The 15,736-nt window shown below is 39.1% G+C and overlaps 2 protein-coding genes across 2 annotated transcripts; both read left to right on the top strand.

The window, feature by feature from the left end:
- Positions 1-8,684: 8,684 nt before the first annotated feature.
- Positions 8,685-11,828, top strand: LOC115687130 (geraniol 8-hydroxylase-like). Its single transcript, XM_056318171.1, has 2 exons — positions 8,685-9,681; positions 11,022-11,828. Exons 1-2 carry the CDS (start codon positions 9,355-9,357, stop codon positions 11,655-11,657), a joined length of 963 nt encoding a protein of 320 aa, XP_056174146.1. The 5' UTR covers positions 8,685-9,354; the 3' UTR covers positions 11,658-11,828.
- LOC130140074 (geraniol 8-hydroxylase-like) lies at positions 8,791-9,258 on the top strand. The gene has a single exon (XM_056318445.1). The coding sequence runs from the start codon at positions 8,791-8,793 to the stop codon at positions 9,256-9,258; it is 468 nt and encodes a 155-aa protein (XP_056174420.1).
- Positions 11,829-15,736: the final 3,908 nt, after the last annotated feature.

Raw genomic sequence — 15,736 nt, 5'->3', positions numbered from 1 at the left:
TTTCTTACCTCCAAGTGTTGACACCTAAATTTTGGCTAACCATTTAATAATCAGTGCATAGAAAATTAGGGATTAATCTCTAACCCCTAAACAAAAATATTAAAATTAGATTGCATAGCATATAGTTTAGGAGCATGTAGTTCAATCCATTAATTACATTGGGCTAGCGGTGGTGAATAGACCTAAATCAATCACGTGGATTAAGCCTACTTTACATGAGAAATTCAGTCAAGCCATGGAGGCATAGTGGTTGAAAAACAAGCCCAAGATTAAAATAACTAAGCTTCAATTGAGTGGGGTTTAGCCCGTTAGAGTTAAAAAAAAAAGGCTTTGTGATTAAAGAGCCCATGAAGATTAAGCCTTCTATTGGAAAAACTCATAATCAAGATTAGGGAATAAAAAACCTAATTTGCACTATAAATAGACCTTAACTCTTCACAATTGGGGGAGGCCACACAATTGATATACACGGCCACATTGAAGGACACACAATAGAATATATTGCCACAATACAAAAAGAGAGAGAGAGAGGCGCTGAGTGGTGAACAACAATTGAAGAGGTTCACGGGCAGAGATCTTCTCACGAAATTCACGCCTTCAGACCTTCACCATCAGGATCCCATGAAACACTTCAGATTCATGCCTCCACTTTGAGTTTTCCTTACTATTTTCTGTTGGTTATCGACTAACCACGAAGGAAATTTGCAGGGGGAAGAGCCATAATACATGGCACACATAAACAGAGAAAATGGGAGAGAATTTGTCTTCATCCGTGGAGGAGAGTAAGACACGGGGAGGTTTGGGGGTTCTGCACAGAGAAAAATCGGGAGAACTTGCAGGTGTTGCGCTTGGCTGTTTGCTGGTCCAACTTCACGTTGCAGCTGTCGCCGTGCTGGTCTCTGCTTCTTGCAGCGTTTCCGACATTCCACGAGCACTCTTGAAGCTTTCCGTTGGTCTGGTTGTCCTCTGCTTCCCACCACGTCGAGCCCTTTGCAACTCCTGTCATCACCTGGTTCCATCTGGCTGGATGTAGCGTTTCTCGGGTTGCTGTAAGTGGGAGATCGGCCAATTCTTATCATTTTTTTCGGATCACTTAACTGTTACTTTTTAAAAAAAACGTTTACTTAAATGTAAATTCCAATTTGGGTCATCGGAAATCTGACGTTGCCATATTTTATTAATTTCTCAGTCCTACGTGGCACGTCGGCGCTGACGGGGATAATTTTTAATAATATTTTAATATTTTTTCGATTTTTTAAATATTTTTCCTTTTTTTCCTTTTTTTTTCTTTTTTTCTTTTCTTTCTTCTTCTTCTACCTTTGGCCGGTGTGGGCCGGCCACCTAGCCTCTCCTGGACGAGGCCGCTATCGCCTACCATAGGTGAGGGTCGACCTCCCCTCACCTAGGCAAGGGCCGGCCTCCCCTCACCTGGGCAATGGCGAGCCCCGGCGAGGGCTCTCCTCGCTAGATTCGGCGAGAGTTGGCCTCGCCTCGCCCCGGCAAGGGCTCCCCTCGCCAGATCTGGCAAGGCCGGCCCTCACCCAAGCCAGGGCGGCCTCGTTGAGCGTTGCCTTCCACCGGGAGATGCCCGGTGAGGCCATCGTGGCTTGGGCGAGGGCCGGCCTCGCCGGGGCTCGCCCTTGCCCAGGCGAGGAGAGGCCGACCCTCGCCAGGGCCCACCCGCCCTTGCTCGGACGAGGGTTGGCTGGGCCCCGCTTATGGCGGGCGACGGCAGCCTCGTCCGGGCGAGGCCAGGCGGTCGGCCATGGCCAGTGGCCGATGGTCAGTGTCCGATTATCGGTGAGATTTAGAAGAAGAAGAAAGAAAATAAAAAAAAAAGAAGGAAAAAAAGAAAAAAATCTGAAAAATATTTAAAAATTTGAAATATACATGTGGAAATGCCACGTAGACTGATTTTTTTTTTTAAAAAATGCAACTCAGATTAAAATTTTAATTATAAAAGTCACGTATTAATTTGGTCGAAATTTCTCGCTGTTGGCACTTAAGTGATCATTTTTCTTTCGATTTGGCACTTAAGTGAGTCGGCAAAAACTTTTAGCACTAAAGTGAGCGTCGCGCACAAGTTTTGGCATGTCTAGTATTCTTCTCCCCAGGTTGTCTAAAGCTCTCTTGGCCACACCGCGAGTCCACCACCACTGTTTGTCCATACCGCGAGCCCGAGAAGCCCACACCATGGCTATCCTTGCCTTGAACCCAGCTGAGTCCACCGTGTGCCATCGGCCATCCGCCGATCCTCATCCGTAAACCCGATCCAGAGTCAAGCTCAAATTTGGAAGTTTTCCGTAAATTAGGTCAGAAACTTTATCCGATATCATTTCAAATATTTAAATTCCTAATTTGAGTGATTTTGTTATCTTTGGTTAGTTAGTAGATATATTAATGCATGGCATATCCACAAGATTCCAAAAGATACCCTAAGTTAGGAAATTCCTAACTTAACAACGTGTCGGGACGATTATCCGATCTCAACCATGAGATACGATACTCGGCGACACGGAAAATTTTTATCCTATCCATAATTATCTGGATACGATAATAGATTTTATTTTGTTTTCATATTTAAACAAATAGCCTTCCATCAATATCCATAACCACATAGAAACAATATAAACCGACAATCATATTCATATGGTTATGGATATGATCATCGGTTTATATCGTTTCCCTAGTTCAAAGATGATAAAACAAATCTTGCGGATCGCATGGATTGGTTTTGATCGTAGTGGTTATCTATTTGTTTGACATTATTTCCTTTAAAAAGAAAATCAAAAAATATTAGTTAGGATTAAATTAGAAACATTGCATGTTTAGGGAATCCTGAATATATCTAGAAGATAGGATAATTATTTAATTTAAATTGGGATTTAAGATAGTTTATTTCCCAGTTTAAATTAGGGGTTGTTCTAGTCCCAATAGATTATTTAGGGTATTTTAGAATTTCGAATTTTCATAAAAATACCCCAAAAAGAGTCACTTTAGGATAGAATAAATTATCTTCTCTAGAATTGATTGCATGTCAACTTAGGCAATTTTTAATTTCGAATTTTAATAAAAAATACCAAAAAAGAAGTTGTTTTAGAATAAATAGAATTGCTTTTCCGAGGGTAGATTGCATGTTAATTTAGGCATTTTCTATTATTCCGAATTTAAATAAAAAATACCAAAAAATGCATCATTTTCCCTTCATTAGAAATAGGTCATATCGTCGCATGACATATAGTTCTCATGCTAGGTTTAATTAATCGCATGTCATATTTTGCACGTCATTACACTTAGATTAGTTTTCATTTTAATGAAGTGAAAACCCAAAAAATACGTTGAGTGAATTTCTTGTTAATTAGAAATTATATTAGGGATATTCGTATGATTTTCTAACTAATATTGTAGATGCTTAGTTGCTAAAAGGTACGTTGTTCTCCTAAGCTAGTAATTTATTTACTGCTTTTTTTATTGGGTGTTAAATTGATGGATTGCGCACCCGCGTGGTCACTTTACATGTTAGCAACTAGATAATAAAATGGATCCAGGCTGCCTGCTCAAAGATTTTTTTGAAAAGAAAAGGTACCGAAAGGGCGTTAGACTAGCTCTATCGTAACCAAGTCTCCGAATTCAAAATCTCTAGTTCGTAGGAATAAAACATATCTTCCCATGTTTTATTTGGGTTTCTAATCGCCCTACCGCAAAATGGATTAGTGGCGACTCCAGCATGAAAATATTTTCATGTTAAGAACTTAAACCCTAAGTCGCAATTTGATAGGGGTTGTGAGGGCTCAAATTAGGTTTAAACTTAATAATTCATTAGCCGAACCCCTAGGTGGTGCGCCCGCGGGAGGTTAGGTCGCGACACCAAGGCTCAGTCTAAACTCTGTGTATCCAACAATGCGCACGTCTCAATGTGCAACAGGCCAAAAGTATTTCTGTAAATTTCTTCATCACGAATTTTGCAGAGGCCATAATCAATTATGTAAAAGAATATCTCCCAGAACAATCAAGTCAACATCGACCTAAGGCTCTAATACTAGTGTCTTGCTGAAATGACGCAGGTGCAGAACAAACGAACGAACTGAGCAAGAAATAAATGCAAAATGTAAACCCAACATAGCGGATTTACATGGTTCAATTGGGTGTGTCTACTCAATGGAAAAAATCGTCGACATATTCCAAAAGGAGACTGCAATCGCTCGAATCATACGCCACTCAAGTGTTTTACGAACTCAATTACCCAAGTAGCCCCATAAGCTCTAATTTAATGATATACACAAGTGTTCACAAGACGTATTCTCACTCTTTGAAGACTCCTTCAGCTCTCAGTGAGTGAATTAAGTTCACAACACGAATCACTCACAACACAAACTTAATCCCTCCTATGTTTGATCAAACGTCTATCCGAATTGGGACGGACGTTTGAATTTTCTAGACTGAAGATCCAGGCTAGGTCGGATGTCCGAAGTACCAACTTCGTGCCAAGCTGCATCCTAGTCGATGTCTTGTCAGCTTTGGGCCATGGACGAGAAAACGCAAGTTTGGACCTACAGAAGCTCGTCTCATTTCGTCACTTGTTCGGGACGTCTGCCACTTGATTTTGGGACCCTGTAATGTGTGCTCGTGCACCTCCAAACAGTTTCGCTTGCTCCGTGTTATCCTATGATCCAATCTCAAGTCGATTCCAAATCAAGTTGGGTCTAGTTCCAGTCGTATTCGACACTTCTTTTAATCACCCACATGTGAAATTGTCCTATGTGAAAATTCCCAATAGCTCAGATGACGCAAACCCTAGATATTTTTCCTTTCTCTCAACAAGTTGGAGAAGGCTTGGTCTCCATCACTGGCACCGGCATCCACAGAGCTGTCGGCTCTTGTTTTCTAGTATACTCAAATCATATGTTTGCCCACATCCCTGTTTTTTTTTTTTTCCGATTGAAAATTTTATTCATTTGTCATAATCAAACATGAGAGGAATATAGAATACTTTCTAGCAAAGATAATCTTAAAAGAGCTGCAATGCAAAACAAAATCTAGGGCACTTTCCCCTCCAAAAACTGTGGAGTGCAGTGTGCGCCTTCAGCGTCCTCAACAACATCGCCATACGGAGACATCAACAATAGTATGTTGAATTACCATAGATCGAACATCTCTAAGAAACTCTCAAAGCTAGAGTTAGATTGAGATAGAAAAGCTCCTAGAGTTCTATCTATACTTAACAGGAGAGGAGAGCTTTTGTTGAATCTTGGAGAAATCATAAAAACATATTCTAGGCATCCTGTTGGCTGGACTGGTGACAAAGTTCTCACAAAATTTTCAACTGCAAGTAAATTTATTCACGACAACAAGCTAAGAAAAGCAACGAAAAGGAGTGAAAGAAGACACTAAACGAGTCAACAGAAAAGAATGAAACCAAGGTTTAGAAAAGAAAAGATAGAGCAAAGCAGGCTCTCAGCTTCAGAAATTGAAGTCAAAAGCCTGGAGATGAAGTTTCTTTTAAGGAGAGATTTTTTGGGAGAGATTAGGGTTTGCTGGCTTATCCATCTTCCCGGAATCAATATATCCCCACATCCCAGTTGTTTGTACCAAAATGAAGATTTGGATTTATTTCACATTGTCACTATTCTCATTTACACATCAGCAAAAACAAAAGCATATATATCATGCCAGTTCGATTTAGACTGGAAGCCACCACCCAAGACATATTACTCACGGCCAAATTTGCATGTCACCATCAGAAGGGCAAAAGACAAAAAGTGAGCCGCCAGAGATCCAATGAGAATCCAACAATTTCGGTGCATTTATACAAATTTTTTTAACTCCATAACTTATCCTCACGACAAGAAGACAAATGCTAGTGGGACATAGCAAATATGTTGAATTATTGACAATTTTTTATGGCTGAAGATTGAATTATTGACAATTACCACAACGCCGTGCGACGCATGGCAGCATGGGACGTACTTGACTATTAGTTTTCTAAATTCTTTAATTAATGTTAAGTTTATTAGTCCACTTAAAATCCTGGTCATGTCATTATGCAACATTAAAATCATCTTGCAAGATGACTTCCATTAATAATAATCTTGCTCCTGACAAAATCATCAACATTGAAGTTTATGTGTTAGTATTTAGTTGTACTTTGGTTAAATCTTGCGGATGGCCATGGAAGTATTAGTCATAAGATACGGATTTTCTCTTCTTCCTTCTTTGTCCTACATATATTTATATGTCTTGTTTTATTTGCATATAGATTTATATACGTGTGAGCTAGAAGTTGCCACATGTGAATTATCTCATGATGGGTGGAATTGTAACGGTGCGTCTGGATGCAAAATTTATTCACATGTTAAAACCCCTTGAAACGTAATTGTAGCTTTACCCAAGAACATCCTTATTGAAGCCATGTTCTAGTTGTTGATGTTTAAAACTATAGACCCACTTTACCTAAAGAGAACCTTGCACTTTAGAAATATTTTGTCATGAACTTTAGAGACTTTCATACGAGAACCCTAAATTTTGAATTCAGTTCCAATCCAAAGTAACCGCTCGATAATTAAGTTGTTAATATCTCGAGTGAAGATAGTATGTTCTCATACTAGCTTCCCCGTTTGGATCCCCACAATCTCAACTGCTAACATTTAGTTATAATCTCAAAAATAAATTACATTTACATGAATCAATGATTGAAACAAGGAAATAAAGGATGTTTTTCCTAATGCGATGGTGACTAAGGGTCCTTTTCATCTGACAGTTTGTAGCCCAACAATTGTAGTGTCAAGCCAATCACGACGGCACAAGTATGCATCAGCGATGGTTTATGGTAAAATGTCCCCGGAAATTTGTCGCCCGAAGTAAGTTTTCTAGCGCCGGAGACAACGGAGTTTGTAACATGGGGCTTAATTTCTCAACCCTAGCTATTTAGCAAGGGTCCAACCGTCTCCCTCTACACAAATTTGGAAAGTAAAGCTTATGAACCCTTCAAATATTATCCAGATACAGAAATTTGAAACTTAGACTTACCGTCCTCGTATTTTTCTGGGAATTGACTTTTGGTTTTTGTAAATTTTTTTTAAAATTCTAATTATTATACTCTTTCTGGTGACAATTTTAGTCTTTCTATCAAATTTGGAAGAAACCGACCATTGTCGTATCGTGCACATCTGTACAAACTCAAATCTATTGAAAATCTTATGGGAAGTAATGAGTGGAATCGATTATTGACATATGATGTCTATGTTTACAAAATTGTAAAAGGAAATTACACTTTCCGACGTCCCTCTAAACTTCTTTACTTTTAGTCACTGCATTTTTATTTTCGTGACAAAACTATTCCGTGTATTCGTGCTCAGAATAATTTAAGTACTTTCATCACATCTCCATCCTATTTCTAAAGGCAAATCCACTCGAATCACACAAAATTGAGGTGCCTACTAGCACAAGTTCACATAATCAAATTTACAGTCTCTTAAGAATTATTTTCATTGTACATAGTAATTGAAATAAATAACCCCGGAAGATCTAAATAGACATGTGTCACGAATCGTGATTCTCTCGTACTCCTGTACTCTTGTGAGTAGTGTTCCGGGTTATCAGGTGAAGAGTGAGGATGTAAAAAGGATGAGATGCAACTGGGTCGTGAGATGGTGTCGGGACGGTTGGTGTTAGGAGTTCTAGAATGGAATGAATATACCTTAGGAGCTCTAAAAGCGGGGTTGGTCTCCCGTGCACAAACTGGTCGGGAGCTGATGCCACTCACCTGATGAGACCATGGCAAGCCGAAACCAGTTGTCGTACCTAGATAAGATCTGTGTGTCTCGCTCAATGGGCTAGACGCCCGAGCTATGCTGGGCGTGGCACAATCCGTACAAGGAAGCTATTCGCCGTATTGTTCTTTGGAATAGCTAATGAACGAGGGCTGGTCTGGTGTGAACGACGCATCATGTGCTGCACGGGCTACTCCTCGGTCAAGGAACTGTCAGCCCGTGACACATGCATATTACCTTTTTCTAGAGATGTCGTAATTACCCTCTTGTGGTGGTTTTGGTAAACGTGAGTTAAAATGTAATGATCGCTTATTGAGCCCATTTTGCAACCTTTACTCAACGTGGAGAGGATAAAGGATTTGCATTTGCACAAGCAACCTGGTGAGATAAGATATTATCACCTAAGACACTCAAAAACATGTGGTCTCACAGGATATTTCTTTCGTCTTCTTGTTTTCTGACGTCCCAGCTGCTCATAGCGAGCTGCAACTTGTTCGACATCGTCCTCGTTCTCATGTACGCATCGACGAGTACAAAAGAAAATATCTCCCGATGATATCTAAGGGACGCCACCACTTGATAAAAGTTTCGGTCGCCATCCCAAGGGCGACGGACAAAGTTACTGCGAGAGCAGTCAAAAGTAACTCTCGAATCTATAATTATTGATGAATTTAGTTGACTTTTGAGGGTGTCGTTATCAAATTCCATTTTTTAATTTTTCATTTTAACTCTTAGTGCACTATAATATGTAACCTAATTTCAGTTGATACGTTGAAATTAAATTAGATCATTTTTTATGTGACATGCCGCATGTGAACGTAATCTGGTGAAATCTTATGATTGGACGTATTAGTTATAGCATATTAATTACAAGAGCGGAATCCCCACATTTTGAACATTCAAATATTCTACTCATATAAGTACTCAACAGATGTCCCTTGATGGACGCAAGTTATAAACCCCAGCTGAAACATAAGAGAGAGCATCAGCTTGTAGCTTTACACCAAAAGCCTCCTTAGTTATGGACGTCTTGGTCCTATTTTTCGGTCTCTTTTTTGTATGGGGTTTGTTCGAAGTTCTTTCTTTCATCAGAAAGAAGAGCAAAACGACTCTTTCAAACCTCCCTCCGGGTCCGCCGCCGCTTCCGGTCGTCGGTAACCTCCTAAGCCTTGGCTCTCATCCTCACAAGTCCCTTGCCGGGCTCTCCTGCACTTACGGCCCCATCATCAAGCTTCAACTTGGTCATGTAACCACAATTGTTGTTTCATCTCCAGCAATCGCAAGAGAGATCCTCCAAACCCACGACGCGATCTTCTCCAACCGCACGATCCCTGACTCCGTCACTGCCTTGAGGCAAGACGAGCTCGGCTTGCCTTGGCTCCCCGTCTCACCTCTCTGGAGGAACCTTAGAAAGATATGCAATTTGCACATCTTCTCTCACAAGAAGCTCGAGTCCAATCAACACATCCGCCACGAGAAAGTTCAATAGCTTGTCGGCTACATCAAGAGAAGCCTTTCTACGGGTGATGCTGTCGATATTGGCGAAGTGGCTTTCAAAACTGTAGTCAATCTATTGTCGAAGACCATGTTGTCCGAGGATTTGGCCGACCCGTCCGGTTCGGCGAGAGACTTCAAGGACCTTGTTTGGTGCATCATGGTCGAGGCCGGAAACCCAAACCTGGCGGATTATTTCCCCGCGCTTAAAAAGATCGACCCACAAGGCTCAAGGCGGCGTATGACGGTCTATTTCACGAAGATTTTCGAGCTCTTCGACGGCTTGATTGAGAAGAGGTTGCGAGATAGGGCGACGGTTGGTTCTATTAGAAAGAACGATGTGTTAGACACGCTACTTGATGCGAGAGAAGACAAGAGCCAGGACGTGGACATTTTCCTCATCAAGCACTTTCTCTTGGTACTTTTCTAGTAATTTGATCGTGCTTTTTTTTTGCCTTAGTTATCACATTCATCAACATAGCAATTAATGGAATTTTAGTACAGGCCTTCACTTTTCTATCTTGGATTGGCTTTTCATTAGTTTTTACTTTTTGTTTTTTTTTTAAATATTGATCTCGCGAACGTTTACTTATTCGATATAAGATGTTCAAAACTTTCAAAATGTGATTAATATCAACTTGTAGATTTGAATGTAATTTTTTAAAATCTTATTGAAAATAGACAATTTTTTGAGTTAGGAACCCGTATCAAGACAGGGCATGGATCGGCCTTTTGTTAATTATCTCTCGATACATAAACGAAGGTGAAGGTTGAGTTTTTCTAATAATTCTTTGAATGCTAAAAGTTGTGGAAAAGTGTTAGAAAAGTCCTAGATCCATAAACATTTTAATGGTGACAATTTAGTTCTAAACCTTTTGACTTAGAGCTAATTCAGTCCTTCAGACTAATTTTGGTCGAATATTGCTGATATAGACGCCGGCTGACTTACATGGCATGGCTAGCCGATGTTCACGTGGAAAACTTTTAATAATATTTTAATAATTTTCAATTTATTTATTTATTTTTCCTTTTTTTTTCTTTTTCTTTCCTTTTTTTTTCCTCACTTCTTTCTTCCTCTAGCCGATCACCAGACCTCGGCAATCGGCCAGAGGCGAGGGCCGGTGAGGTTGAATGTTGCTCAAGCGAGGCCACCCCTTGCTGTTTACCGGAGGAAAGAGGAGAAAAAAAAGAATAGAAAATTAAATAAATAATATAAGAAAATAATTAAAATATTATTAAAAATATTCACGTCAGTAATATCCGATCAAAATTAGCCAGAATGATTAAATTGGTTTTAGGTCAAAAGGTTTAGGATTAAATTGACACCGGTGTAATAAATTTAGCAATTTCCTGGCACTTTTTCCTTAAAAGCTGATTTATCGAACACTCATTTGACTAAAGGTATGTCGTAGATATCCTGTTGACTCGCGTGGATCCTATATATGCTGGATTTTGACGTGGACGTGGACGGTGAACCGGACCCAAGCAGTACCTTTCGCATTTGTTTTCTTTCAATGATGCAATAGAGCTGAATAATTTGATTGAAAAAGTTGGTTTACAGGATAATTTTGCAAGTTGTTATTGGTGTTTACATATGCCATCTAGTTACAATAGCGATTCGGAGCTTATCTTGTCTCTTTATAAAGAAATTTGTAAATATCTAGAGGTATAAATTGTTCGTTAAAAGATCGGTACATAAAAGTTTATGTGTCACAATGACATGCATCGTTTAACATCTCTTGTGGTGGACACTCATAGGACTTATTTGTTGCGGGAACAGACACTACTTCGAGCACAATAGAATGGGCATTGTCCGAGCTACTCCACAATCCCGAGAAGCTCTCTAGAGCGCAAGCCGAGCTCGATCGAGTCATCGGCAAAGGGAAACCCATAGAAGAATCTGAAATCGCTCGTATGCCCTACTTACAAGCCATCATAAAAGAGACTTTCCGGATGCACCCCCCAGTTCCTCTCTATCTTCCTCGCAAATCAGGATTGGAAACCAAGATCGGCGGTTTCACCGTCCCAAAGGGTGCACAAGTTCTTGTGAATGTGTGGGCTATAGGAAGAGACCCTAGCATTTGGAAAGACCCGGACGTGTTCATGCCGGAGCGATTTCTAGGGTCCGAAATCGATGTGAAAGGACAAGATTTTGAGCTCGCTCCGTTTGGTGCCGGGAGGCGCATATGTCCCGGCTTGCCGTTGGCCATGAGGATTTTGCATTGGATGCTCGGTTCGCTCATAAACTCCTTCAATTGGGAGCTCGAAGGCGGGGTCAAGCCCGAGGACATGAGCATGGAAGAGAAGTTTGGGATCACCTTGCAAAGAGCTCAACCTCTCAGAGTTATTCCCAAGCCAATAAAGGGTATGAGCCAGATCAAAGTCAAGTCCTAGTTGTTGATGATAGGAACAACGTATAGACCTACATGCCTAAAATGTTCGTGTACTTTAGAAATACTATCACTCCATTCCGAAGGTCGAAAACTTTCATTATTACTACCCTAAATTTCCAATTCACTTTCAGTTGGAGGCTTATCACCAGTGAAGATCCTTTATCCTTGTATTGTGTCTCCATTTGCATCCCAACAATCTCGACCATCAAATTAATGCATTTAGTGACAAGTTTTTATCACATGAATTAATATTTAAGATGGTAGAGACATCACAAGAATTTACGATAAGGATAAATCCCTTTCCTTATCGAATAGCATTGTGCCGCATAATGATTTGAACAGTTTATTAGCGAATGGAATACCACATTAACCCCAAAAAAGTTAATAGTGATGAAAATGTCCGAGACATAGTTGAAACCAACAAGATACTTATATAAAAGTTCATAAGAGAGAACTGGAATAACCTTTATGCTACGTGTTTTCTTTTTATAGTAAAACTACCCATATCAGTGGTGAGATATGCCGAATGTATTAAAAAAAAGGTTATATAACCCGTTTATTTAATGTTTGTCCACCATGAATCCATTAATTAAGCCAACATCAAATCTGATCCTTGATTAGATAAGAATAGGCCTATTCAGTCGAACATAATCTCGGATTAGATAAGAAAAAATCAAAACCGAATTCAACAAAATTAACGAAAAGAGGAAAATAAAAAGAGAGGTTTGCTTGTTATTTGCATATCCAGTTTTTAAGATTTAGTAGCTAATTTTTCATTTCGAAACACACTAAGAATCGAAGGAAGATTCAATTATAAGAATATGTCCTGCGATAATAAAGAAGCCTCTTTTGATGAAGATGATTAAGGCTGCGTTTGGTCGTCTGGATTTCTAGCTATGATAAGATTGGATAGGATAGGATATAAAATCCAAGGATTTTGCTACATCCTATCCACTGTTTGGTAAATCGCAGTTATAAAGCCGGATATTTTCATATTTTATCACGTCCATTATTTATTTTTTACGACATATCAATATAAATAAATCTGAAAATGCACAAACGAATATTGTAAAAATCTCTTATAATTCACTGCCAAATCTAGTAAAAGAGTAAAAATATGATCATTCACTTTTGTGAGTACGAAAAGTATAGTATTTGGACTCCCTCGCTACTTTTGTGAAATTTCAACATGAACCACAAAATTATGGAAGAGTTTTGACTCTCTCGCTGCTTTTATGGACTTTTGACATGAACCGAAGAGCTACGAATGAGAAGAAGCTTAGACTCTCTCGTCATTTTCATGGAGCTTTGATGTGAACTAAAAAACTACGGAAGAGTCTTGAAGTTTCAACGTGAACCAGAGATACATAGGATTAGGAGACGAGAGATGGTAGGTTTTTTCAGAAATTTCATTGCCCCTCATTTTTCGAGAATTAGAAAGATTATTTTAAAATTTGAATTTTTTTATTAAAATCTGGGTTCTTCTACCTCATTTTTATTTACTCAATTTTTTAATTTTTCCATCTCTTTTTTAATTTTGTATTCCCTTCCATCAGTCCTTTATAAAAAAATTTATCAACTTATAAACTATACTATATACCTAAATTGTGTAATAATGTAGATATTAAATATATATTATAGAGTAGAAATAAAATCAATTATATAAATAATATAGGAATATATAAAAACGAAAATTATTTTTTGTATTCTAAATTATCTTTTTAATATTATAACTCAAATACTAATTTATTTTTATTATTTAAAAAGTTTGTTTCGAAAAAAATAGCTTTTATATTATCAATGTTAGAAATCATATCCATATTTATCTCACCTCCCTCCTGGGATAATTTTATCCAAGCTATATCCAACTTTATCCTATCTTGAGTAGGAACTAAACATAGGATAGGATAAATGTTATCATATCCTGAATTTTATCCTGGCTACCAAACGCAACCTAACATTAATGAAAACGAGCCTACGCTTGTAGCGTGTTTCGGGACTACCGTGACAAGAGCCCATATACAAATACATCCACCGTGAAATTTGATTGGAGATTATTTTCATTGGGAAAACAATGTGTTATCTTTACGATTCTTCTCCACTTCTGATGAGATAATCTAGGGTTTGGTGGAGAACAACATGCACCTACTGCCTCACACGTGTTTTGGGAGCAAATTTCTTATCATTACTATCATATTACCATCACAGCTGTCATCAATAATCTATACTGATAATTAGTAGGGGTGAGTGATTCTCAATCTGGTCCAATCCAACCCAAAAATTAGGAACCGAACCGACTAGTCTTGGGATCGTGGACCGGACCGAACCGGACCATCGGTCCGGTCCATTTCCAATGGGACCAATCACTTATTGGTAAAGGCAAGTGAGAATTGGAGAAATTAGATTAGGCTTTCTATTTTTTTCAAAAATTTTAAAAAGTAAATAAATATATATTTATCGGTCCAGTTCAGTCGGTCCGGTTCCCACCCTAGAACCGGGAACCGGACCAATATTCTCGAGAACCGGACCAAATCAATCGGTCTGGTCCGGTCCGGTCTGGTCCGGTCCGGTCCGGTCCCGATTTGGGCGATCCATCTTGCTCACTCCTAATAATTAGGACATGATAACATAATTAAATCGGCCCTAGTTGCTCATCGTGACCTAGTGGAAGAAGGGAGGAGGTTCTTGGACGAGGAAAAGTACCCCATCACTAGCTCAAGGAGTCGTATGAGGTGACATCTCACGGATGGTGCGGTGTTAATCGACCATAAGTACAGATGATGGACAATGAATGATTGATGGAAAGCCCCAAGCAGTTGACAAGGGACATATATAACAGTGTTTCGCCAAAAATGGTAATCGACGAAAGATCTTTCATTGAAGGATTCATAAGGGTTCTGTGGCGATTCCGGACATGAGTCTCAATGAAGAAGGGAGGAAAAGTAGCCCATCACTAGCACGAGGAATCGTATAAGGTGACATCTCATGGATGGTTCGGTGTTAGTTGACCATCAATACAGATGATGGACAATGAATGATTGAAGGAAAGCCCCAAGTGGTTGACAAGGGACATATATAACAGTGTTTCGCCGAAAATGGTGGTCGACGAAAGACCTTTCACTAAAGGATTCATACAGGTTCCGTGGCGATTTCGGACATGGGTCTCAATGAATCACAAGGAACATATATGTTTCATCGGAATTTAATCGAAGATGAAGTACAAAATAATTTGCCAAAATTTAATCGACAATAAATTGAGATGATAAAGTAATACAATGCCGGAATTTAATCGACGACGAAGATCTGAAAATTACAACTAATGCATGGCTATTGTTTATTACAGAATATTAAGTCGGATTAGGGATATGGAGTGGGTTAGGAATATTATATCAAAATTTTTTAGACAGATTTAAAGAGTTTACTAAAAAAAAATTAATGGGATCCATCCTAATTCCACTCCTACCCATGCTCAGCTACTCACAAGCTTTTCGAAACTCTATGTATCGATGACTTCTATGGCCTTTGTCTCATTTCCTTTTCTTTTCATCTTCTTTTCCATTTGAAAAGGATCGCTTGCAATTCAAATCTCTCCCATCTTTCTTTGCGCATGGGTCTTTACCCATGTGGGGATTGCCCCTTCAACCTGATAACGTTCCTAGTCAGCAATGTTATCTCTTGTATCTAATTTAAGAATATTGCTCCCATAATCTCTACTTACCTTAATCATCCTCAATCATCCCTAATTTAGGGCTCTTGTAATATCTATATATACAATACACTTGTACAATACAAGAGAAGATGAGAAATACAAAAACAGAAAAACACGATTTCTTCATGGTATCATAGCCGCATTTGGCATAATCCGCCTTACGAACCTGAAGTTTCTTTCTCATCTCATTCCTCATCGTCTTCCTTCTTCCCAAAGAAAATGTCAACAAGCCCTAATCCATCATCTCAGTCGTCTTCATTTGTCGTATCTCCCTCACTTGTTATCTCAAACATATCCAACTTGATACCCATCAAACTGAACATCTCGAACTATCTTCTCTAGCGCTCTCTTTTCGAACCAATTCTCAAAGG

Source organism: Syzygium oleosum, unplaced genomic scaffold, assembly GCF_021117445.2.
Source record: "Syzygium oleosum isolate NSW1041296 unplaced genomic scaffold, Sole_v2.1 Sole_v2.15, whole genome shotgun sequence".
In the NCBI taxonomy this organism is placed as follows: Eukaryota; Viridiplantae; Streptophyta; class Magnoliopsida; order Myrtales; family Myrtaceae; genus Syzygium; species Syzygium oleosum.
This window is presented reverse-complemented; position numbering and strand designations above follow the sequence as displayed.